We start from the raw sequence: 23,075 nt of genomic DNA, 5'->3' as shown, positions 1-23,075 counted from the left end.
AATGTTGCGATAACCATTTGTGCAAAATTTTAATGTAGTTCTTTTGGATGTGGCGGTGTGACATATAAAACGATTAGCAATAATTGGATTGCCATGTTCGCTATTAGTGAAAATTGATCAGAATGATTATATTGAAATTTTGCATGAAAGTTTAGGATTAAATTGGCAAAATTAAAAATTTTAAAACCGAATTGGCATACATACAATAGACTTTGGACTTATTTGGTGTTTTTTTTGTGAAGCTGAGTTTTTTTTTTTGTCGAAAGAAAATTTTCATTCATTAATCAAAAGAATGCTCGAGAGGTACATAAAAAGTCCCTACTAAATTTCAAATAACTGCAGAGAAGAAAGTACATTCCGAAAAGCAAATAATAATGTATAGTCTGCAGCTTAAGGCAAACTCTAATCCCTCGAGAACAGTTTCATCCCTCGAGAACAAATTTGCCATCGTAAACTATCACTAGCCGGTCACCATCGCCGTATAGAGATATTAACATCAATGTATTGAAAAAATACAAATTAAATATCGTTAAGAAACTTTCAAATATATATTTAGATCTAGTTTGGGAAAATAAAGTTCTTATATCTTGATCCGAATCTGAATAGGGAAAGGAGAGCAGCCTAATTTCAAAGAGGTTGTGAAGTCACGTTATGAACATTACCATTGATGGATGTTGATGGGAAGAATGATTGAATTGGTTTTCATGTTCATCCAAGATCATCTTCAGCAAGTTACTCACACATATAACCTCCCAAAACAGATTGGAAGATAAAAGAAAAAACAATCAAGCAAAGACAAAGAAAATCATGGACTAAGTAGCTCTCAGCTTCAGCTGCGTGCCTACAGGAGATGACTAAGCACCATCACCAAGGTTGTACGCGGCACTTGGAAGAACGTAGATGACTGCGTGGAGTGTCAATGATCACAAATTACACAAGAAAACAACCTCTGAAAGAAACTTCGGGACGCCGTCTGAGTCGATCCGTCGGCCTGACCGTCCTCGTACGCATCGTTCAAGCCATTCTCAGGGGGTCCCTCATGCTTGCTGCAGAATGTTTTGAACGCCGATTCAACATACTTCACGGCTTCGAGCACTGTCATGTTCTGCACTAACTTGTGTGGATAGATGTCCTTCTTATGGTCCCCGTTCATCGCCGCGGCCAATTGAACCAGCTGTTCTTGAAAGTCATTGAGTTGTGCTGCCTCCTGTGGCGTTGATTCTCTCAGCTTCACCGGATCTGGTAAAGTCACTGCAGTTTTCATGAAAGATGGTATAAGTCTCATAGGAGTTTCATGAGGCGGCCGATCGCCTTTCCTTAAATGAATAAAACAAATTACCTTACAAAAAAGAATATAAACAAGAATGAACCATAGAAATCAACGTCGAATTTAACTAGAGAGTCGCTGCTCGAAACACATTGGAGATCACGAAAGAGCCCTTGACTAGCTTTTTTGAGTTGAGATTCATGTTAGTCCTCATGTTACGCGTAAAATTAGTGTAGCTAATGTTTGAGCAGTTAATGTTCACCTGGGCAATCTGTTCTTGGACCGCTTCTGTTCAGGTTCAGGACAACATCGAAGGTGCCCGCCCACTCGTCGCGGTTCGTTAGGAAATTCGGGAGATTGAAAATCTTCTTAACTGTTGCTGGGATTGAGGAATGCTCGAACTGGGATGTAGGATATGGTCCTGAAGGCTCATGCAACACTGCAAAGAGAATGCAACATTGTCAATGAATGTGACTAAGCAAATGACTACGCCCTAGGGTTACAATCCTTTCAATTTGAATGAGTAGTTGTCTATATTCCATCGGAGAGACGATGCAAGAGAAGGTTATGAACAAACCTGTTCCAGGCTCAATCCAGGGAGAAACCAATATCGCGGGCACTCTGACACCGAGACGATCAAAATTGAAATTGTAAGGTGCAGGTCCGACGATGCCATCTGGACTCGGGACGCCCTCCACCGGCGTCGGGACATGATCATAGAAACCGCCATGCTCATCATAAACAATCACAAACAGGATTTCGTGCCATTGAGGGCTCGATCTCAAAGCTTCGTACACTTCTTTCACAAACTTCTGCCCCTCGGAGATGTCGTGAGAAGGGTGGTCGTCGTTGCCGGGCAAATGAGACAGCTCGAAGTACCTTTGCTCGATCACCGTGTAATTCGGCAACTTACCCTCCTTCGCATGTTTCTTGAAATGTAGGTCGAACTGATGGAAATGTTCCAAGTATTTCGGTTTTCGAAGGTTCCTGGAGAAGGAGAAAAACAATTTGGATTAGCCTAGAGGTGTGAATACAACAAGTTACTAATCCTTCTAATCCAAGAGAAGTAAGTCCGGAAACTATAGGCACTTATTAAGAAAATCTATTTAATGTACCGATATAAAGATGGCGATTACACAGTCAAACAATATATTATCAAGATTGTTGAAGTATTGTCCCGGATCGCTTGACAACGGATCTAAAATACTCTTTATATTCATGTATATCTCCCTTCATCTATCGATTTAAATCTTTTGGGTTGAACTATGTAATAAGCTAAGTAACACCGACACCGATACACGACACATGACCCGACACGACACAATACGTCGACACGTCATTTTTAAAAAATAAAAATTTCCGACACGTTGGGGATACGTTGGTATTAAATATATATATATATGATAAATTATTATTTTTATTATTTTAAAAATAAATAATTTACAAAAAAAAAAAGGAGGCTGTTATATTAAAAAAGGATATTTTCAACCATGGGTAGTCTCGTAAATTTGATACCATCCGGCCTAGGAAAAATAAATAATAAAATAAAAAGAAAACTAAACCACTTAGACCAAAAAAATATTGAATGTTCTCGAAGTGACTATACCTAGACCTCTGCTGCTCTGCACTCCCCTCCACTACAGACTAAATCAAGACTCAACGATCTCCTCGACTCCACCCTCCTATCAAGAAATCTTGTGGCCTCTCCATCCTCCCCCGCCTCGAGTCCGACCCTCCTTTCAAGAAATCTGTGCTCCTCCGCTTCAAGTCATGGAAGAGATGGACAGGATGGCCGACGGCACCACCGTCTCCGACGCCATGCAGGAGGCATGTCGCCGTGGAGGGGACCGTCAAGCCCGTCCTCTCCTTTTTTCCCCCTTACTCCCCCTCTCCTCCTGAGTTCTAGATCTGCGCTTTCTGCACGACTCTCGTGTCCGCAGCATGTCACTACCGTTGACGACGTGTGGGACCTCCGACATGCGTTGATCGCGTGTCGGACGCATGTCCATGTCCGACACGCGTCCGACACGGACGCGCCGACCTGCTTGGCGTGTCGGTGCTACGTAGGTAATAAGAGTAATATGTGTCGCAATCCACTCAGCATTTCATTCGAAGAAAGGAGAAACTAATTCATTGTCTTCGACCAACTAGAACACGATAGAATGTTTTGCGAGGAAGTTGATGAACCTTCCTAAAAAAAGGGGGGGGAGGAAAGAAAAAACCAACACGTAGATGACCCAAATGAAATGCTATTGTGTTCTGGTTGGTCGAAGACGACGAATTAATTTTTTCTTTCCTCGAATGAAATACTGAGTGTATTGCGATGCATATTACTCTTATTACATAATTCAATTCAAAAATTTAAATTGATAGATGAAAGGAGATATACATAAATATAAAGATCATTTTAGATTCATTATCAAGCGATCCGGGACAATACTTCAACAACCCCGATAATATATCGTCCGATTACATGTCCGCCATCTCTATATCGATACATTAAATAGATTTTCTTAATAAGTGCCTTTTGCGTACTTTCCAAATAACTAAATAAATTAAATTCATAATTATTAAGACACGATTTTCTTTTTTATGTTATATATTACTAGTGCTTTGACATTCAGGTATATATCCTTTTAGTAAAGCTTGGTTAGTAATTGATCTGAAAATATCGGTTAGCAGGACTCCCAATCATTTTAATATGCATATACATAGACAGATAACTTAAAAGTCGAGCTACGTGAGAAGTTCTAGAACGACAAGTACGTATTCCGCATTGGAATTCTCCTTCCTCTTCCCCCATTTTTTTCCTCATTTAAATAAAGACGGATCGAGGAAGATGAAAAAAAAAATAAGGATAATAGCTAAATATTTTTGTTTCTTATCCATTTAGTGCTGAATAAAAATTTAGAATATAAGAGACACATCGCAAAAGAATTTATCAAATAAGAAAGTTGAACAGATGAAGGGGTTGCATAGAAACGGATTAAAAAACAACGTAACCATCGTACCGGAACCGAAACATCGTACTGACCCGACCCGATCGTCCTGAGTATCACGGAAACACGACCAGACCCGACCCATTGCCACCCCTTTTATGCTCATTTTTTTATTTTCGAATAGCCAGATAGATTCAACTCTCTCGGCTTGCATATATAAAAATGGCTCGAAACCCGTCATCAATTAAGACAAGAACTTTAAACCTTAATAATAAATCAGTTATTAATGTCAAAAGGACTATTCTATTTCAAGGGAAAAGAAGAGGCTGAGGACAACCCACATATTTTATAGGGGTTCAACGATCAAAGCCACTCAAATCAACGACATAAGCAATGACGAAAAAGGGAAAAAGCCAAAGGATGGTGGTGGGTGTGATTACTGTCAAAGCATCATTACTCTGCACCTAATCCTCGTTTACCAAACCAATAAACATGGGGGGGAGGTAATGTCTGCGTATGGCCAAACAGAAGGTGAGATCTAACGACAACAAAACTAGATTTATTCATTAAACAACGAGGAAGTTGAGATGAAACTTATTGATTAATTACAAGATAGTGGTCTGGAGATCATGTTCCTTGATCTTTTTTTTTTTTCTGGGATGCTTTGGAAATGCATATGCTAAGGAGATAATGTTAAGTTACGTCGCCACTTTTCCCCTTATTTTCTTAAAAAAATATTTGTAAATGCCATGCTCGAGGTGGGTTTGTTTCATCCAAAGTGTTTTCACTAGTTTGGTTTACCGAGAATGACTTAATCAATAGAAAACATTTTCTAGAAATGCTCTTCTTGAATTTTTTTAATTATTTTTTATTTTATTTTATTTTTATGCATTCTATTTTTTATATTTTCAGATATTTTTTTTCTTTATTTTTTTTCCTCCAACGGTCGTCTGGCCTGCGAAGGCCGACGATTGGGCACATGGGCCAGCAAGCTCGAGCTCCCCATGTGGCTGTCGCCGGTTGATCACGGTGGAGGGAGAAAAAAAAGAAAGAAAATAAAATTCAAAATTTCTAAAAAAATTTGTATAAGATAAAGTCATGAGATTGAAATCATTTTCCAAATGAGTTCTAAATACTAAAAAACGTTTTCGGTCACGTATCACTGAAACTAACCATTTTTTTTTTTTTGAAAATGCTCCTTTTTCATGGAGGTTTTTCCCTAACCAAACGTACCCTCGACTTTGGCTTTCAAAACCTAATTTTGCATCTCTCTTGTCTAAAAAGACCCTCTAATTAATCTACGACTTTCTTTGATTGTAGCCTGTGACTCACGAGGACAAGAACAAACTTTGGATCCGACATACAAAACTCCAAAGCAACAACATAGCAAAATCAAAATTTCCATGCTCAATCCCGGCCAAACACCTTGATTTTCCCTACCTAAAAGGTGACATGACAACACGTTCCAGAAGCAAAACGTCGCAAAAACGCACTATGGGTCAAACAAAGGAAAAGCTGGTCAACGAAATCACCTCATCTTGAACGGATTTTATGGAGATATTAGCTGTAATTATAAGCAAAACAACAACTCCAACGAGTCAACAGAAGTCATATAATATCTTCAGTTGGAGAAATTTCTGCCGCCCTGAAATTAGGTCAGATCCGATTCTACAGCGTTCTAAAAACCAACCAAACGCAGATAAAAAGCACGTTCTTCTCGGGATCATTCCGAAAATGCATTTGTCTATGTAAATTTGTCTATTTTTTTTTAGAGGAATTTAAGGAAAAATGCATTTGATTTACATTGGACCGACCGGCCTAATAGTAATTCAAAAAAAAATTAGAAAAAGGTAAAATGCCAAACTTTACTTTGGAGAATTTACCTGTAAAAAAGGGTCGATGGAGGGTAAGCATAGTAAATCCCGAAGCTGTGGCCGGCCTCGTGCATGGACTCGAACACCGTCCTCTGCGGGTACCCTTCCACCAGCTTCTGCGTGTCGTTCCCCATCGCACCGCACGACGTCGCCGCGTGGACGTACAGCCGGTTGGGCTGCGTCGATGAAGGGATCGACGCGAACCACCGGTCGCACACCGCGAACTCCGAGACCAGCTCCCTGTACACCGGCACGGCCTCCGGCCTGAACCCGTTCATGACGAACTCGGACAGCCCCTTCTGCTTCCGCTCCGCGTTCTGCGCGAAGCCCTCCATGCTCGGGAGCAGGTCCCCAGACAGCGCGTCGTCGGCCCACGGCTGGCCGAACACCTGCTCGTAGATGGCCTGGAAGGAGTGGTCGGGGTCGGGGTCGACATAGACGGCCGAGTCGCCGAAGGGGACGCGGAGCGAGTTGGAGTCGTCGGCGACGGACAGAGGGTTGGACTGGGTGCCGTCGACGCCGTCGATGTCGGGGTTGAGGGACTTCATCCAGCCGAGCATGTGGTCGAAGGAGCGGTTCTCCTGGACCAGAACGACCACCGTCTTGATGGGGCATGCCTGGGCGGCGGCGGCGGCGGCGGCGTTGCTCTCGGAGACCATGTTTGGGTTGTGTTTGATCTTGGTGAGGAGAGTGAAATCCAGTGAGAAAGAGAAGAGCTTTACAGATTGGAGAAGAAAGAGGAGGGGAGAAGGTGGAGGGCCATATGCAGACAGATGGTCTAATCTGTCCTCCTTTGAGGTTGACGAAGGAGCTACGAAAGTGAGGGTTCCATACGCGAATAATTTGCACATGAAATGATTGTCAAATGCACGACTGACCTTATGGATGGATATTTCCGACCAAAAAAAAAAAAAAAAAAGAGGAGAACTTGTAGATGGATAGATGCGACCCAAAATTCCAGATTATTAATTTAAATAAAAATCACCAAATACCCAAAAATTATACCAACGTGACGCATTCATCACAAACTTTTATTGGTAGCACAAAAAATCCTAAACTTATAACGATGTGACACATTTATCTTAAATTTATACCTGTGTGACACATTTTTGACGTATATGTGCCACATGGCCATAAATTTGAGATTTTTGGTATCACAAAAAAAAAAAAAAGTAAATGTATTACACGTGTATAAGTTCTGAATTTTTTATGCAAAAAAAAAAATAAAGATTGGAGTAAATGGGTGACACAGGTATAACTTTTGAAATTTTTGTGTTACAAATTTTTTTTTTAGGATAAATGTGTCGCAAGAGATATAGTTTAGTGTTTTTTCGTGATTTTTTTGACTTAATTTAAATAATATGACAAATTTGAATTATAGATTCTACAAAAAAAAAATTAGAATAATTACAAGGACACGTGAAGAAACGAGACAATTGCAGATAAGAGAATTTCAAAAGGGTCGTGCTCGTGCATTCTCTTAACCCGGATTTTAATTGGACGCTGTTTAAAAAAAAAATCGATAATGTTCCTATTGATGGATGCCCCTGAGCTTAATTTAGAATGTTTCAATTCGTAACGCTGACTTCTACCTACCACGAGAAAGATCAAAGGAAAAAGTTACAAAAAAAAAACTCTAAATTATGCCCGGCACATTTATCCTTAGTCTTCTTCTTCTTTACGTAATACAGAAAATCCCAAACTTATATTCACGTGACATATTTACCCTAAAATTTTTCTTTGTGGCACCACCAATGCCAAATTTGTATTTGCGTGATGCATTAACCTTAAAATTTGGGGTAAATGTGTCACATATCTCGTAAGTTCGTGATTTCGTGTGTTACAAAATGCGTCACACAAGTATAAGTTTTGGATTTTTGGTATTGCAAGAAAAAATTTGGAGTAAATGTGTCACACAGGTATAAGTTTAGGATTTTTGGATTTGAGGCAAATATATTGGACGTAGTTTAGGGTTTTGTATTTTTATTTTTCCAAAGTTATTGCTTTGAGAACTACAAAGTTTCCTTAATTGAGTTGAGTGCTTAACATGTGCTCACAAGACATTCGTTAAAAAAGTCCAATAAAGATAAAGTTACAAAATTCCCGTAAGTCAAAAGTAAGAATCAAAGAGTTAATGATGTTCCAAGTGGCCCTACATTCAATTTTTTTTAAGGTTAATATTTTTGTTGATCATGTACCAAAGACAAATCTGACCATAAAAAAGTACCAAGGACAAATGGGAGGACGATTATAAAAAAAGTTCCCAACGTACTGTGCCGATGTCAATTGATTAAATTGAACTTATGACTGAATTGACATTCGCACGCTAAGTTTAATGAGTTGTAATCTTCTTGATAAACGGGAGGACCACTTCCCATCACGGGCCGACAATAGCAAAAACAGCCCCTAACCCAAGGGCCAACAGGCCTTAATCCGGATGTAAAAACTAAACCCAATTTCCACAAAGCCCAAGACCCGACAGGCCCTTACCTAGCTAAAATCCCGCAAACAAAAGATTACGGTAAGTAATACCGCCAAAGATCCGAGCTTCGAATGTGAATTTCGACCGCTCGTCCGTGGAAGGATCAAACAGGGGAGCCTTCGCCTATGTAGTTCCAGATGCGTCAGGTAATTTGGTGGGCGGAGAAGCGAAATGGCTCCGGCGTCGTCAGCGATCCAAGCCGAAACCCTAGGTTTGCTCGCTAGTCTCTCTCTCTCTTGGAAGGTAGAAGCGAAGAAACGATCATACTTGAGTCTAACTGTTTGACTCTTGTGAACTTAGTGAAGTCTTTAGAGCTGAAAGATTGGGAAGTTGATGCTCTCATCTTGGAAGCACGTCAGGTCATGGGCCGATTGAAGGATTATAACTCTAGCCCACTGTTCTTGAACTTTGCTTGTGCAAGTTAAAAGGCCAAAGAGTGGTCAAACTGTTGTCCAGTTTACTGGTCGGTTGACTAGTTCTTGACTGCTCCGATTCTTTAGCTTTCACGTTAGGAAACCGGACAGGACCGTTCTCAGGTTCAACCGGTTGAATCTGCCGGTCCGGTCCGGATTCCAATAGTATGTCCCAAAGTCTCTTAAAAAGCCAAATAGATTGGATTACACGAGGGACTCACCTTCGCCTGGACATGTACGGCTGCAGTTGCAAGTGAAATGCATCAGACCCAGCAAACGACCCCTTCTCAAAGTCAACATTCCAATATCTTCCAAAAATCTAATCTTCCATCTTTTGCAGGGAAAAATGTCCAATAAGTCCTAAACTTTTTACATTGGTACTAATTCAATCATAAACTTTTCAATTGTGTCAATTTAGTAAATTGTCCTAAAATATTGCGTTTGTACCAATTGAGTCAATTCGGCTAATTTTGGCCTCAAAATCGTTGACGTGAACGTCGATCATCTTATGTGATACCACCGGCACTGACATTGACATTTTTTAAGTATATTTTTTTAATTTTTTAATAATTTTCATTTTTTTCCTTTGTTTATTTTTGGACTGACGACCGGCGACCCTCACTAGCCATAGGAGAGGGCTGGCAACCCTAGCCCATATCTAGGCCAAGCGAGAGCATTGCGGCCCTTGCCTAGCGCCAACGCTAGCTCTTGATTTGGTCGGTGAGGGAGTCGTAGCCCTTGCTCAGAGCCAGCAAGGAACCCTTGCCCAAACCGATAAGGGCCATGACACCCTTGCCCAGTGTCGGTGAGGATCAATCGGTGACCCTCATCAATCCTCAATCTAAAAAAAAAAAAAAAACTAAAATATATAAAATTATTTTAAAAAAATTATAAAACTATCCACGTCGGCGTCAGCCGCGCCACATAGGATGACCGACGTCTATGTCAATGATTTCCGATTAAAATTGGCCGGATGAACTTTATTGACACGTATACAATAAATTTAAGACTAAATTGGCACAATTGAAAGGTTTAGAACTGAATTGACGTTAATGCAAAAAATTTAGAACTTTTTGGACACTTTTTTCATTTTATGCATGATCTTGAGCATCATAAGCACTCCTTTTCAATGGTAAATACAAACTTGTGTACCGGAATTATTGTTATGTGAATTAGTACACCGAAGACCAAGCTAATCTCGATCAAAAAAAAAAAAAGTCGAAGCAACTACATCTCCAATCGGACCTCAAAGTAAATAAACCGTTTCTAAAGTGTTATAACCTTAAACCCTTTTTGGTCACTCGGGTAAAACCATAAAAAGAAGAAGGCATCCGCCTCGAATCAAAACGATGTCTCCTTTCTTTTTCCTACGCTACCTACCTTTCTTCTCTTATGAAATTTCCAATTAACGGCGCCGCAACCTATCCGATCAAGGGCCTACCGTCACGTTGCTTCGAGAGTTAGCTCTCTCAACGTCAAAGGAATGAAAACAAGGGTGGCTTGAAAGCTTTGACTTCCATCTTTTTCGGATGGCTGCTTTCTAGGAAAATTGTCCAAAATGTGCTAAATTTATTGCACGTTAGCCGATTCAGTCTTAAACTTATGATCGATCGGTATAAACATCAATAACTCTGAATTAAAACAGTTTTCCTTCCCTAATCCCGTTCTTGTCTTTACTAAGCCATCTTGATAAATGAAATACTTTCTCGGTATATGAGATATAAAGTATTTCGATTTAAAATGTCTTTTTCGAGTTCAATCGTGGTTTTAATTCAAGGCGATGATGAGAAAAACCGTTGTTGTACCGAACTTGTGTAAATAGTTGAGACCCGCATGTTAATTCGGTGCTAAACCTTTTAAGGACCCGAAAAGTTAATCATGAGCATTTTCACGAATTGCCAATATAGTCCTTCTAGTTAATCTTAATCGGAAATCACTAAAGCTGATAATTTTTTATTTATTTAAAAAATTGTTAATTTTATTGCCTTATTAATTTTCTTTTCTTTTTGTTTATTTTTTGTTTAATGTGCTGGTGGGGCCATCAGTCCCTCGCTGAGGGCCAGCCTGCCGACCCTAAGGCTAGGGCTGCGACACCCTCGTCAGGGCTTGGGAGTGCGTGGCCAGGGCTTGGGAGCCCTTGTCCAAAGAAAAGAAAATAAAATAAAACGAAGAATTCAATAAAATTTAAAAATTTTAAAAAATTATGTACTGACCCCGCCATAGGACCACTACGTCGGCGATAATATAGGTTAAGGACATTTTATACGATTTTCCCTCCATTTCCTTTACATGTGCGAAAGGCTCGTCCTAGTTTTTCACAAAAGCATTTAAGAAAAATTGGTGGGACCATGTAACGTCGTTATCTAGTTGTCGTTATCCCATCCCAAATTAATACCCACGTGTCTCCCGGAAAAAAAAATTAAAAATATTTTTTAAATAATTCAGTATTACATGTGATCCTCGGCCTTTTCACAAGAAGATAAGGACAGAGAGGAAAGAGATGGGGGTGGTGATAATCGACGGCTCGACGGTGCGCGCCTTCGTGGGCGACGAGGGGCAGTTCCGGAGGAGCGTCGACGAGCGTTTCGCCGCCCTGGACCTCAACCGCGACGGCGTCCTCTCCCGGTCCGAGATCCGCAAGGCCTTCGAGTCGATGCGCCTCATCGAGTCCGACTTCGGCGTCGACGTCGCCACCCCGCCGCAGGAGCTCGCCCGCCTCTACGACTCCATCTTCGAGCGCTTCGACTGCGACGGCAGCGGCGCCGTCGACCTCGAGGAGTTCCGGTCCGAGATGCGGAAGATCATGCTCGCCATCGCCGACGGCCTCGGGTCGTCCCCCATCCAGATGGTGCTCGAGGACGACGACCCCAGCTTCCTCAAGCGGGCCGCGGACCTCGAGGCCTCGAAGCTCGGCGAGGGGGGCCGCGTCGTGAGAGAGAGGCTTCGATCGAACCGGTGGGTGGGTCAGTAATGGAATAACATTCGGGTCGGGATTTGTAAATGCGAACCCGAGAACCGGTTACGGTTTTATTTCGGGCCGGGTCGGATCTTGTGTTCGGCGTCACGTATGTGGTCGCTAAGGATCCAAATCTTTTCGGTCTCATAAGCCTTGTTGCCGCATGTTTCTCGTGAAAGCTTCAATCTTCATCATGACTTCGAGATCATACGTAAACTAAAAATTTACCAATTAAAATTGGTAGCTCCGATTCACTTACCCATGTATTTTTTGACCCAAAAAAAAAAAGGTTACCCTTTTATTTTACCATTAGGTTCGTAATTCGAAGAATCATAGTCCTCCTTCGTTTAACCAACAAGTGGGGGAAAGTGAATGGAATTGAACGAGTAGAATCGATGTGATTATATGCCGGGTCGTTAAAGAATGTTGCTTTCTCAGACTCGAGAAGAATCCGAACCGAACATCCGGTTTGATCTGGGTCGGATGGGTATCTGAGTTTCCTTTCCCTTTTTTTTTCCCGGGTCAGATGGTGAAATCAATCTCCATTTCTCTAACTAAGATTTGCTCCAAATTCCTATTAGCTTATTCTCGTCATCAAAGGTGAGTCTACATTGCACAATTTCTCTGTGTCAGCTTTGCACGAAGGGCAAATAATGGAAGAAAAGAAGACATCCATGGAAAAATCCGGGTCCGAGCATGGAGCCAATCGGGCAAAACCCGATTAAAATCTCATAAGGGAGAACTTCTGCTTCTTCCGATTGTTGTTCTCTGTGCTCAATTAGGGTTTATGATCCGAGCTGAACCGTACCCGAATCTTTGCTCATTACTCAAACAAGAACGAGGTCCGATATTTTCGGTTTAGGCCGAGCCGATTTGGGTTTTTTGGCGACCCTTTCTAAGGGCATGCTGTTTTCTGAATTGACAATGGCAAATAATTCCATCACAAACGGATTTGGGATATTGGTGCTAGAGAATGTAGTTGACGGATTTGGGAGCAAGATAAGAGCGTGGAGTTTCATAATCTTGGAGACGATAGATTTGCGATCTAGAAGAGTTTAGTTAATGTGTTTCGTTCGAAACTCAAATCGAACCGAATTGTTTATGATATCTAATTCTTTACTCATTATCCGAACAAGAATGAGGCCCATCCCACACTTTTCAGGTCGGGTCAGGCCGCCCGATTCGATATTTTTTTTTTTTTTTGGGCACCTCTCTTTATAAGAGCACGATGTTTTCTGAATGCATGGGGGCAAATAATTCCATCACAAATGGAACCAAAAAGACCCATGGAAAGATTAGATACATAATCTAGGAAAGGAAGCATGATAGAGACAAGAATCCCAATTAGCTCGATCTCATGTAAGAGCTGTGATCCATATCAGGTCGGGAGAAGAATTGTGCAGATGTCAGAAGTACGTCGACTTTTCTTTTAGTTTAATTAATTACTTGAACTTTGAAAATCAGCTGCTTCCGTTAAAAAAATAAATTAATGGTCATAGCTGACGTGGCCAATTTTGCTGGTAAGTGGCCTTTAGTTGTACACGTTGGATGCCTATGCATGGTTTTGTGGTGATGCCAAGTCAGAAAATAAACCATCAGACGATCAAGATGCACCACATCGCTCTCGATACACAAATCCCAATTTAAACTCCGTTTATTTCTCGAAAATAAATTATTTGGTAAATATATATTTTTTAAAATTAATCTGCTTGTACCACTTGAAATAATTAGATGATAGAAAATGTTCTCATTATCTTAATATTTTCGTGAATAATGAATATATTTCTCGTGTTGCTTTAGTTGCGTCCAATCATGCTCACTTCGACGTAGCTCCATTTGTAAAGTTTGGATTTTTTTTTTTTCCTAACATGCATTCAATTGACTTTTCCACCATTTCCATTCTCTTATCCAAGATCCCTTTCTCATTCATCAATCCATAAAATTCTCCATTCTCATGTGACGAAGACTTAGGATCGATCCATTGCGAAAAATCGGCCGTTATCGGCCCCGTCAATGAGATGGTTAAGCAAGCAATAGTAAAGATAATACTCGGTCCAACTTCCTTGGTAGAGGAAGTAATCAACTAGGAAAAATGCACAAAATAGACAAAAGTACCACCACAGCATGTCTTCACATGTCCTATGATGTACTACCATCACAAGACGTCTCTATGAAACACTTTTAGCATGGCTTGAATTCATTCCATTTCTTTCCTCGTTTGCGATGCACATCCATGAGACGAAGTACAACCAACAATGCTTGGTGCAAAGAACCAGGAAAAAAAAAAAAAAACATGAAGAGTTGCCCTTAAATTCATGACCATCACCCTCCACAACGAGGAATGGTAAAGATCTCCTTCCATGATTTTTAAGTCTCCAAGAAGTGTAGAGATTTGTAGGCCGGCCATGATTGCATAATAGAGGGACAAACTTCATTGATTGAGCTGGAAGATGATGCGCTTCTTTTCGTACCACTTGCAATTGAGGTCATTGAACATACTAATTTGGTGATTTGGACGAGTTCGCCAAACAAACCCTGGAAAAAAAAAAAAAACCGAAGGTAAGAAGATATCAGAGATAAAAGTGTGCTCGAACAAATTTCAACGTGTACACTTGAAGACGAGGACAATGATGAAGGAGAGTGCTTGATGAAGAAGAAGAATAAGAAGAATTAGAGTGTCGTGGAGAGAGAGAGAGAGAGAGAGAGAGAGAGCTAATTGTCTTCAAATGAGAGATAATTGAAGAAACAAAGACATAATGGCGGATTTTCATTTGGAGTCAATTGAATTATTGTTATTTGTCGTTTAGCTCGATAATTTAACTGTAAAATTTATAGAAGCAAAATGGAGGGTGAATATATCACGCGAATAGCATCTAGGGATTTTTGGTGACACAAAATAGTTTGAAGTTTGGGATAAATTTGTTACTTATGTGTTAATTTGAGATTTTTCGTGGTATTAACTTTAAAATTTGTGTTGATTTAAAAAGATGAATTAAAAGTTTGAAGGGGTTGTTTTAATTAACCAAATGATCAATATCCTCGGTAAAAAGCAGGTGAAAATCCTAGTATGAAGCTTCGATGAACAATCAAGATTGATGCCCGATTTAATAAACATTCGAGGTGCATTTGGGAGTGTTTTTCGAGAATTAGTTTTTTAAATAATCAAAAATTACTGTTCAATAGAAAATATTTTTCAGTCAACAAAAAATTCATGCATTAAATTAGGAAAGAGAATTTCTATATCTAAAGAGGTGAAAACACTTTCCAAAATTGCACCTCTCAAGTTTTTTTTTTAATATTTAAATATATTAATATTCATTTTTTTATTTTCAATTTTATTTTCTTTTTTATTTTTACTTCTTCCTCGGCCAACACCAGCCACATATGAGGACGAGCTCGCCCAAAGCCGGCAAGACTCAACCTCCCCAGAGCTCGCCACGACTCGCCGACCTCTAGCCAGGCCTTGAACTTGCCAATCTAGAGAGGCCCGAGCTCGTCGAGTTTGACTAGGACGAGCTCACCCAAGGCCGAGTCTCATCGGCCTTGGAAGAGCTCGTCCTCGCTTGTGACCGATGTCGCCCGTTGCTATGGCTGGCCATCGATCGAGACAGAAGATGAAAAAATAAAATAAAATAAAAATATTTAAAAATTCAAAAATGAAATTTAAATTATTCTCCGAATGAGATCCAAACATCGATAAACGTTTTCGTTCACATATCACATAACATAAAAAAAAAAAAAAAAAAAAAAAAAAAAACTCTCTTGAAAAACGATTTTTCAGAAAGCGTTTTTGTTTGTCATGAAATTTTTCTCCGACCAAACCAAACGCACCATTAACGGTCACATTATGCAAATGATATTAAATACTGCTGCTTTTTTCCCCAAAAAAGAAATATAAAAAAAAATCAATTTGTGTACGATGTAATGGTGTCCACGTGTCCCCCACCAAAAATGATTAAAAAATAAATGAAAAACAAATTAGCATTATGTGTGATTCTCGCCCTTTTCCAAGAAGATAATAATCTCTTTCACTTTATTCCCCTTAAATTCAATTCTATTATTCCTTTTCCATTTTCAATATATCCTCAATTCGGACAACTACCAGTTTAGACAGAGAGAGAGAAGTAGGTGAGAGATGGGGGTTGTGATAATCGACGGCTCGACGGTGCGCGCCTTCGTGAGCGACGAGGAGCAGTTCCGGAGGAGCGTCGACGAGCGTTTCGCCGCCCTGGACCTCAACCGCGACGGCGTCCTCTCCCGGTCCGAGATCCGCAAGGCCTTCGAGTCGATGCGCCTCATCGAGTCCGACTTCGGCGTCGACGTCGCCACCCCGCCGCAGGAGCTCGCCCGCCTCTACGACTCCATCTTCGAGCGCTTCGACTGCGACGGCAGCGGCGCCGTCGACCTCGAGGAGTTCCGGTCCGAGATGCGGAAGATCATGCTCGCCATCGCCGACGGCCTCGGGTCCTCCCCAATCCAGATGGTGCTGGAGGACGACGACCCCAGCTTCCTCAAGCGGGCCGCGGACCTCGAGACCTCGAAGCTCGGCGGGGGGGCGGCCGCGTCGTGAGAGAGGGGCTTCGATCGAACCGGTGGTTGGGTCGGTGATCGGTCAGTACGGTAGTGAATAAGATTTGGGATTTCATTGTAATAATTGTGAACCCGAGCACCTGTTTTCTTCTCTGCAGTTTGAATGAACCGGTTACCGTTTATCTCGGGTCGGGTCCTGTGCCCGGCCGTGTATCTGCCCGGCTGAAATGGAAAATTTACCAATAAAATGGCTGACTTGCACCTCGAAAAAATCAGATATTCAGTTAACTGTACCGGCAGAAAATTATAATAAGGTAGATGAATGGCATTGAACAAGTAGAGTCGATGCGATTACAAGCAGGATCCGTCGACGGTTCGGTTCGAGTCGGATATCCTTGGTGGAAGAATGGTAGGTGCGATCTGAGAAGAACCCGAATCCAACGCCCGGATCGGCCTGGTCCGGCATTGGGTCGGTTTTCGGGTTCCCTTCTCTCTCTCTTTTTTTTTTGTTTCGCGGATCTTAGATGATGAATCGATCTACATATATCCGATCTCGAAATTTCCGGAGACGAATTTCGCTACGAGTTGTTTGGGAAGAAAGAAACTCGAGGGCAGTGATCAAACTCTTGTTGATACTGACTGCTCGAAACGCTTCCGCCCCTCCGACCGGCAACCTTCAAGATTTTCATTCACCTTGAGCACGAACTTGAGAATGAACGGAGGCACCGAACCGAAGAATTGCTGTAAATCCAATCGCGAGATCTCCCAAAGTCCCCATCTTATTCTCGTCATGGAAAGTGAGTCCTCGCTGCCCAATTTCTCCCTGTCCGCTCGGCACGACGGACAAAAAAAAAAAAATTTACCCAAATAAACTTCAAATTTGTTGCACTTGTGACAATTCAATTCTAAACATTTCATTTTGCCCAATTTAGTTCTAAACATGTTGATAATTTATCAATGCATTCTTTCGTGTCAATTTTGACTGGAAATTGACAGCGTGGACGCCGGCCGTCTTATATGCCACCTCGGACACTAACGTGAAGTTTTTCAATTTTTTTTTTCTTATTGCTAAGGGCATGTGAGCGCCACTGGCCGCTGGCGAGCGCCACAAGCTCTCGCTCGTAGCTAAACGAGGGCCGCGACCCTTGCAAGCCGCATGCAAGGATGGCGAGCCCTCACCGAGGCTGGCGAGCCCTCACAGCCCTCCCTCATATCTAGGCAAGGATTTGTGTTCCTTTGCTCATGTGTGCGAGGGTGTGCGGCCCTCATTAGCCACGCGGGAGGGCAGCAACCCTTCGCCCAGTTCTGAGCAAGGGTCAAAAGTTCAAGGGCTGTCGAGGGCCTCAGCCAGTGGCCCCCTAATCAACCCTAATAATGAAAAAAAGAATAAAAGTCAGTAAAACAAAAAATTAACTAAAAATTATGACATGTAAGATGATCGGCATTCACGATATTAGTTGTTGCCAAAATTGGCTAGAAGTACTATATTGACAAATTGTCAAAACGTTAAGGATTAAATTGGTTAAATTGAAATGTTTAGGACAAAATTGATATAATTGCAATATATTTATGATTTTTTTGGTGATTTTCCTAAGGATAAATAGTGGAAGAAAAGAAACAGCCATGAAATAATTGAATCCGAGCACAGAGCCAATCAGGCAAAACCTGATAAAAGCTTATGGACGACAAATTTGGGATCGAGGAGCTTCATGATTTGGGAGATGATGGTTTGGGATCTAGTAGAGTTTGTTTAAGGCGTTTCGGCTCAACTCGGGTTGTGATCCCAAACTAAACCGAGCCGCTCATGATACTTGATTCTTTACCCATTAGCTGAACAAGAAGGAGGCCTAACCCACAATTTTTTTGTTGGGCCAGGTCGGGCAGGGCTAATTCGGGTTTTGTGGCACCCGATTTCATAAGGGCGAAATAACTCCATCCCAAACTGAACTGAAAGGGTCGATAGAAAGATAAGATGCACGATCTAGGAAAGGAATCATGACCGAGACAAGAATTCCAATTAGCTCTATCTTGCATAAGAACTGTGGTCCACATTCGGTCGGAACAAGGATTGTCATAAGTACCTCAACTTTTCTTTTAATTCAATTGAGTACTTGGACTTTTCGACAAAATAAAAAATTAAGTACTTGGACTTCAAATTAGTCTACTTCCATTAAAACTTTTTAGCGGTGGTAGCTGAAATGGCCAACTTTGCCGTTTAGTCACATTTAGTTGTACACGTTGGATGCCTACATGTCGTTTGTGGTGATGCCAAGTCGGAAAATAAATCCTAATTTAGGCTTCGTTTATTTTGCAAAAAATAAATATTTTAGAAAATATTTTCCTAAAATTGATCGATTCTACCACTTGAAATAAAACAATGAAAAATATTTTAATTTTTCACAATAACTTATTTCAAAATATTTTCGTGGATGATGAATATATTTTTTATTTATTTATTTTTATAAGCTATACAAATTATTGTTTTAGAAAAATGATTTTCAAATTATTTATTTTTCGCTAAATAAATCGAGCCTTAACCACTAATTTTTCTTACTTATTTTTTTTTTTGATACTGTGACCAACTTCCGCTCGTCAATGGAAGTACACCCTATCACACATCACCACTAGAACCGAGTAACTCGTTTGCCACAAGCCCTGCGCCACCACAACCAACTGGCACCACCAAAACCGACGATCATCATCCAAAATCATACCAACATTAGCTCTCATCACCACCACGGACGACCATCACAACCGGCTCACACCACTGCCACAAACTACCATCACCTCCAATACACAACCCAAGCCGGCCACCGTCACTCAAATCACACCCCCACGGATCACCTCCATCACACGCGTACGCCGCCACAGCCCGCCTTCTTTTCAGGATGACTTGGGCAAGACAAGCCGGCGAACATTTTACGACGTGGCGTTCAATTTAACAGAAAACATCGAGCCGAGCTGCCTTTCGAAAAATCGAGATACCCAATCGAATGAGGGAAAATTCAAATGCGTGATTGAAAAGTCCGGAAAAGAAAATTAGGCAATTGCGGATTCATTACCGCTTCCTTGTCGGAAAAGCTTTTGGTATGAGCTGAGAGGTAGGTGGGCCGACCGACCAATTCTTGTCCCGAATTCCTCAGATTGATTTCTTCTTTGACTGCCCAAACCCCAAAAAGAAGAAGAAGAAGTCTTTGATGTGTTGTCGGGTCAATGGGGAATCAATCAAGATCGACGTCGTTCTGGCCAAACGTCAGTGTCAGCTCATTTAGTTTGATGCAAAGTAGGTAACACTGTCTTGTCCTTATCTTTTTTTTTTTTTTCTTTTCTTAAACTTTTAATTTCCCTGGCTGAAGATTCCCTGCCGACCTCTAAAAAGTCGAGACTTGAAATATAAAAAATTAAAATTTTTTTGGGGGGGGGAGCTGGGACAGTGGTGAATCAAACATGGCATGACATGATCCCATAAAGTCTGGGTAAAAAAAGAAAAAGGAATAAAGTCACTTCTGTGGGGAACCCTTGTGAATTTAAATATAAAGTATTAAATCATAATGAATTCCTGTAGTGGGTCAATAAGAGTGCGTATGGTAACACTTCTGATTCAAAAAATAACTTCTGGTCAGAAGTTAAATTTTCTAAATCTACTCTAGAAATTATTTCAATTAATTTGGTAACGATTGAAAATTTCTACTTCAGAAACATTATAAACACAAAATATTTTATGAAAAATTATTATCGGCGAACGAAAAATTTCTACTTCATTTTTTAACTTTTTAAATTTCTTTAAAAATAATTCTTATTAAATAAATATTTATTTTTTACTTTTTATTCATGTGGCCGAAGATGGCTACTCCGATGGCCGGAGACGCAACTTGGCAATAGCGGCCGGCGTTCGTGGCCGACGAAGATCGGTGGTTGGCGTCGATCGCGGCCGACAAAGGTTGGCAATGGGTGGCGGTTAGCGGCGGTGGTTGGCCATCGTGGGCGGCGATGAGCCGGCGGAGGTCGACGATGGTTGGCTACCGAGGGTGATCGGCGGGTGGTGATCGGCGGAAGTCTACAGTGGGCGAGGGCGATCGGCGGGTGGTAACCAATGGAAGTCTGTGGTGGGCAAAGGCAAGCGATGGTCGGCGGTTGATAGTGGTCGTGGGCAACGGCCGGTGGAGGTCGGTGTTGGGCCATAGTCGGTGACGGCCTGCGATAGTGAAGGTTGACAGAGATGGGTATGATCGAAAAAAGAGTAACGGTGTAATAAAAAGAGGATGATACGAGAAGTACTTCTTGAGTTGGACAAATAATTTTTTTAACTTCTCAAATTGAGGGAAATACAACTTCAAAAGTAAAAATTTTTACCAAAAGAATTTTTGCTTCAAAAGTTATATTACCAAACCGATTTCTACTCTAGAAGCACTTCTAGAGCAAAAATCCACTTCCAGAAGTGTTATTATGCATACCCTAACATGCCCATTGGCAACAGAGTAACCATGGTAGTGGTTCTTCATTTTTTTTTTAAAGATATGTTCATTAAAAGTTCTAAAATTTATCACGAAAGTATAATTAAATGTTAAAGCTTACAAAAAATGATATGCCCGTAGTGACCAAAGTTGTTGGAACACTTTCTTTGTTTTTTTTAAACCTTTTTTCTATTTTTTTTTTTTTAGTAAATCAACGAAGATGGCACTTACGGACCCTCGAACTTGTCTATCATGCATCTAGGGAAGGTAAAACTTTACACCTAAGCTCAAACAAAGAAGAGAAAAAGGGTCTTCTGCAGAGGAACACCAAGTGTAAATCTGAAGTTTTTCATGTCCGGATGAAGAATGTACATCAAGATCTGTCTTTCGTCTGGTATTTGTATCATATGCACAGAGATTGTGTTAATGTGTACAGCAAACGTGGAAAAGAGAGAGGGTCAGAATTTTCAGCTGGGGGTTAGATGAAATTCCTGCCTCTCCCGTGCCTTCCAAACATGAACCTCCCTGCAGAAATCGATCTCTTCATCTCTGGTGGACTCCTTTCCATTTGTGGCGTCGCAACTCTTGTTCTGTGGCTGGAGTTGGAATCTTCTCCACCTAGTGGCTTTGAGGGTCCAATTCCCATTGCAACTTGCACATCCTCCACTCGAATGCAGTCGAGATGATCGTCATTATGTTCGTCGCGATCCTGCAAAATGTCCGTGATCGAGACCCGTCCTTGCGATAGGCCGGAGTTCAAGGACACCGATCTCCTCATTGTTTGAGCACCATCTTGCCCAATTTCGATTTCCCTATCTTCAGTTACCCCTGCAGTTCGAATTGGAGACTTCGAAGTGGCGAGGCCGTCGCTAGCCCCAATGCCGACGGCGGCGGCGTCACGGTCCTCGGTCCTGAAATGATCGTGAATCTCTAGGACAGTCTCATCTCTATGCCGGGATCCTAGTGCTTCGACATCATTGCTCGCCGGAGGAGCTTCTCGGGCCGGCGCTGTATCCTGCGGAAGAGTCATCGGCGGGGGGTCGTGATTCGCAGACGCGATGTTAGATCGGCAGAGCGGGCAACTCGAGTGCGACTTGAGCCAGGTATCGATACAAGGTAGGTGGAAAGCGTGGCTGCATTTGGGCAACAGCCTCAGGCTCTCGTCTTCCTGAAACTCGCTGAGGCAGACCGAGCAATCCGTGCCCTCGACGAGGCCGTCGCCTCTCTTGTACTTGCAGACGGCTATCGACTTGATCGCCGCCTCATCAAGCCCGCCCGACGCGGCGTTTTGCCACGACCCGCCATTCATCTGATGGTCCGAATTGGTATCAGCCAAGTCCAAAGCGTAACTGTTCCTCCTCCTCCTGCAATACTTGGTGATGATGGTGTAGTAGCTTACCAAGAGGAAGGCGCTTGCCAATATGCCGATGACTGCTATGACCAGAGGGGAGAAATAAGTGCCGCCGGAGCCGGGACCGGAGTCACCAGGTGGGGGCGGAGGGAAGACGATGTAGCACCACTGGGGGCAGTAGATGGAACAGATTCCTAGAGAGCAGTCTTTGTAGGTGTCATATGGTGCCCAAGGGTTTGGGCTGCCTGAAGATCCCATTCTAATTATGTCTGCTCTGATTTTTGATTTTGGGGGCACTAACTGCTGGGACAGAGTGCCAGAATGTTTGGATTCCCACGCAATCTGAGCTCAATTTGCATACCACCAGACAGAGAGAGAGAGAGAGAGGGAGAGAGAGAGAGAGGGGGAGAGATGATGGGAAGGTGTCAAAGATGAAAGGAGAGCAAAAGGAGGGTCTTGGTATTGGATGAAAAGGTAAGCAAAGTTGAGATAGAGAGAGGTGGAAAGCTGACACGCCACCTTGTCATCTATTTTTCTACAATTTCTTTTGTTGGGTGAAGTTTCTCCATTGGAGGTGATGGTTTGTTGACTAACCGAATCATTGGTTGGTTGGTGCTTTCCCATCAAAGTGACTAATCAACATTGAAATTCTCTCGAGCCAGGTGGTTTAATCAAAGTAGGAGTAGCACAGTCCAGCCAGGCGGGTAAGTGTGAGGATGAGAGGAATCTCGCACTTTACCTTCTCCTTTTGGACAAAATGAGAGTGCCCCCACACTTCCGACTTTGGCCCTGTTTGGTTCAATATTTGG

At 41.8% G+C, this 23,075-nt stretch overlaps 4 protein-coding genes across 4 annotated transcripts; 2 read left to right on the top strand and 2 right to left on the bottom strand.

Moving 5' to 3' along the window:
- Nucleotides 1–861: 861 nt before the first annotated feature.
- On the bottom strand, nucleotides 862–6,875 carry LOC115732522 (non-specific phospholipase C3-like). Its single transcript, XM_048276670.1, has 4 exons — nucleotides 6,090–6,875; nucleotides 1,845–2,254; nucleotides 1,530–1,706; nucleotides 862–1,251 (listed from the first exon to the last, which is right to left on the bottom strand). The coding sequence occupies exons 1-4, from the start codon at nucleotides 6,737–6,739 to the stop codon at nucleotides 917–919; spliced, it is 1,572 nt and encodes a 523-aa protein (XP_048132627.1). The 5' UTR covers nucleotides 6,740–6,875; the 3' UTR covers nucleotides 862–916.
- Nucleotides 6,876–11,454: 4,579 nt separating this feature from the next.
- On the top strand, nucleotides 11,455–11,978 carry LOC115757144. The gene has a single exon (XM_030697260.2). The coding sequence runs from the start codon at nucleotides 11,476–11,478 to the stop codon at nucleotides 11,944–11,946; it is 471 nt and encodes a 156-aa protein (XP_030553120.1). The 5' UTR covers nucleotides 11,455–11,475; the 3' UTR covers nucleotides 11,947–11,978.
- Nucleotides 11,979–15,986: 4,008 nt separating this feature from the next.
- Nucleotides 15,987–16,643, top strand: LOC115757143. The gene has a single exon (XM_030697259.2). The coding sequence runs from the start codon at nucleotides 16,067–16,069 to the stop codon at nucleotides 16,499–16,501; it is 435 nt and encodes a 144-aa protein (XP_030553119.2). The 5' UTR covers nucleotides 15,987–16,066; the 3' UTR covers nucleotides 16,502–16,643.
- A 4,661-nt stretch (nucleotides 16,644–21,304) lies between these two features.
- LOC115757157 (RING-H2 finger protein ATL52-like) lies at nucleotides 21,305–22,671 on the bottom strand. Its single transcript, XM_030697267.2, has one exon. It carries the CDS (start codon nucleotides 22,522–22,524, stop codon nucleotides 21,394–21,396), a length of 1,131 nt encoding a protein of 376 aa, XP_030553127.2. The 5' UTR covers nucleotides 22,525–22,671; the 3' UTR covers nucleotides 21,305–21,393.
- Nucleotides 22,672–23,075: the final 404 nt, after the last annotated feature.

The sequence above is a fragment of the Rhodamnia argentea genome, chromosome 3 (genome assembly GCF_020921035.1).
Source record: "Rhodamnia argentea isolate NSW1041297 chromosome 3, ASM2092103v1, whole genome shotgun sequence".
Lineage (NCBI taxonomy): Eukaryota > Viridiplantae > Streptophyta > Magnoliopsida > Myrtales > Myrtaceae > Rhodamnia > Rhodamnia argentea.
This window is presented reverse-complemented; position numbering and strand designations above follow the sequence as displayed.

Bases quoted from the DNA above. Each gene is read 5' to 3' on its own strand.
- LOC115732522 (XM_048276670.1), bottom strand. From the start codon at position 6,739: ATGGTCTCCGAGAGCAACGCCGCCGCCGCCGCCGCCGCCCAGGCATGC. The intron at 1,707-1,844 runs GTTTGTTCATAA...TTCTCTTTGCAG, and splicing joins CTGGATTGAGCCTGGAACAG to TGTTGCATGAGCCTTCAGGA. The intron at 1,252-1,529 runs GTGAACATTAAC...TGAAAACTGCAG, and splicing joins TCCAAGAACAGATTGCCCAG to TGACTTTACCAGATCCGGTG.
- LOC115757144 (XM_030697260.2), top strand. From the start codon at position 11,476: ATGGGGGTGGTGATAATCGACGGCTCGACGGTGCGCGCCTTCGTGGGC.
- LOC115757143 (XM_030697259.2), top strand. From the start codon at position 16,067: ATGGGGGTTGTGATAATCGACGGCTCGACGGTGCGCGCCTTCGTGAGC.
- LOC115757157 (XM_030697267.2), bottom strand. From the start codon at position 22,524: ATGGGATCTTCAGGCAGCCCAAACCCTTGGGCACCATATGACACCTAC.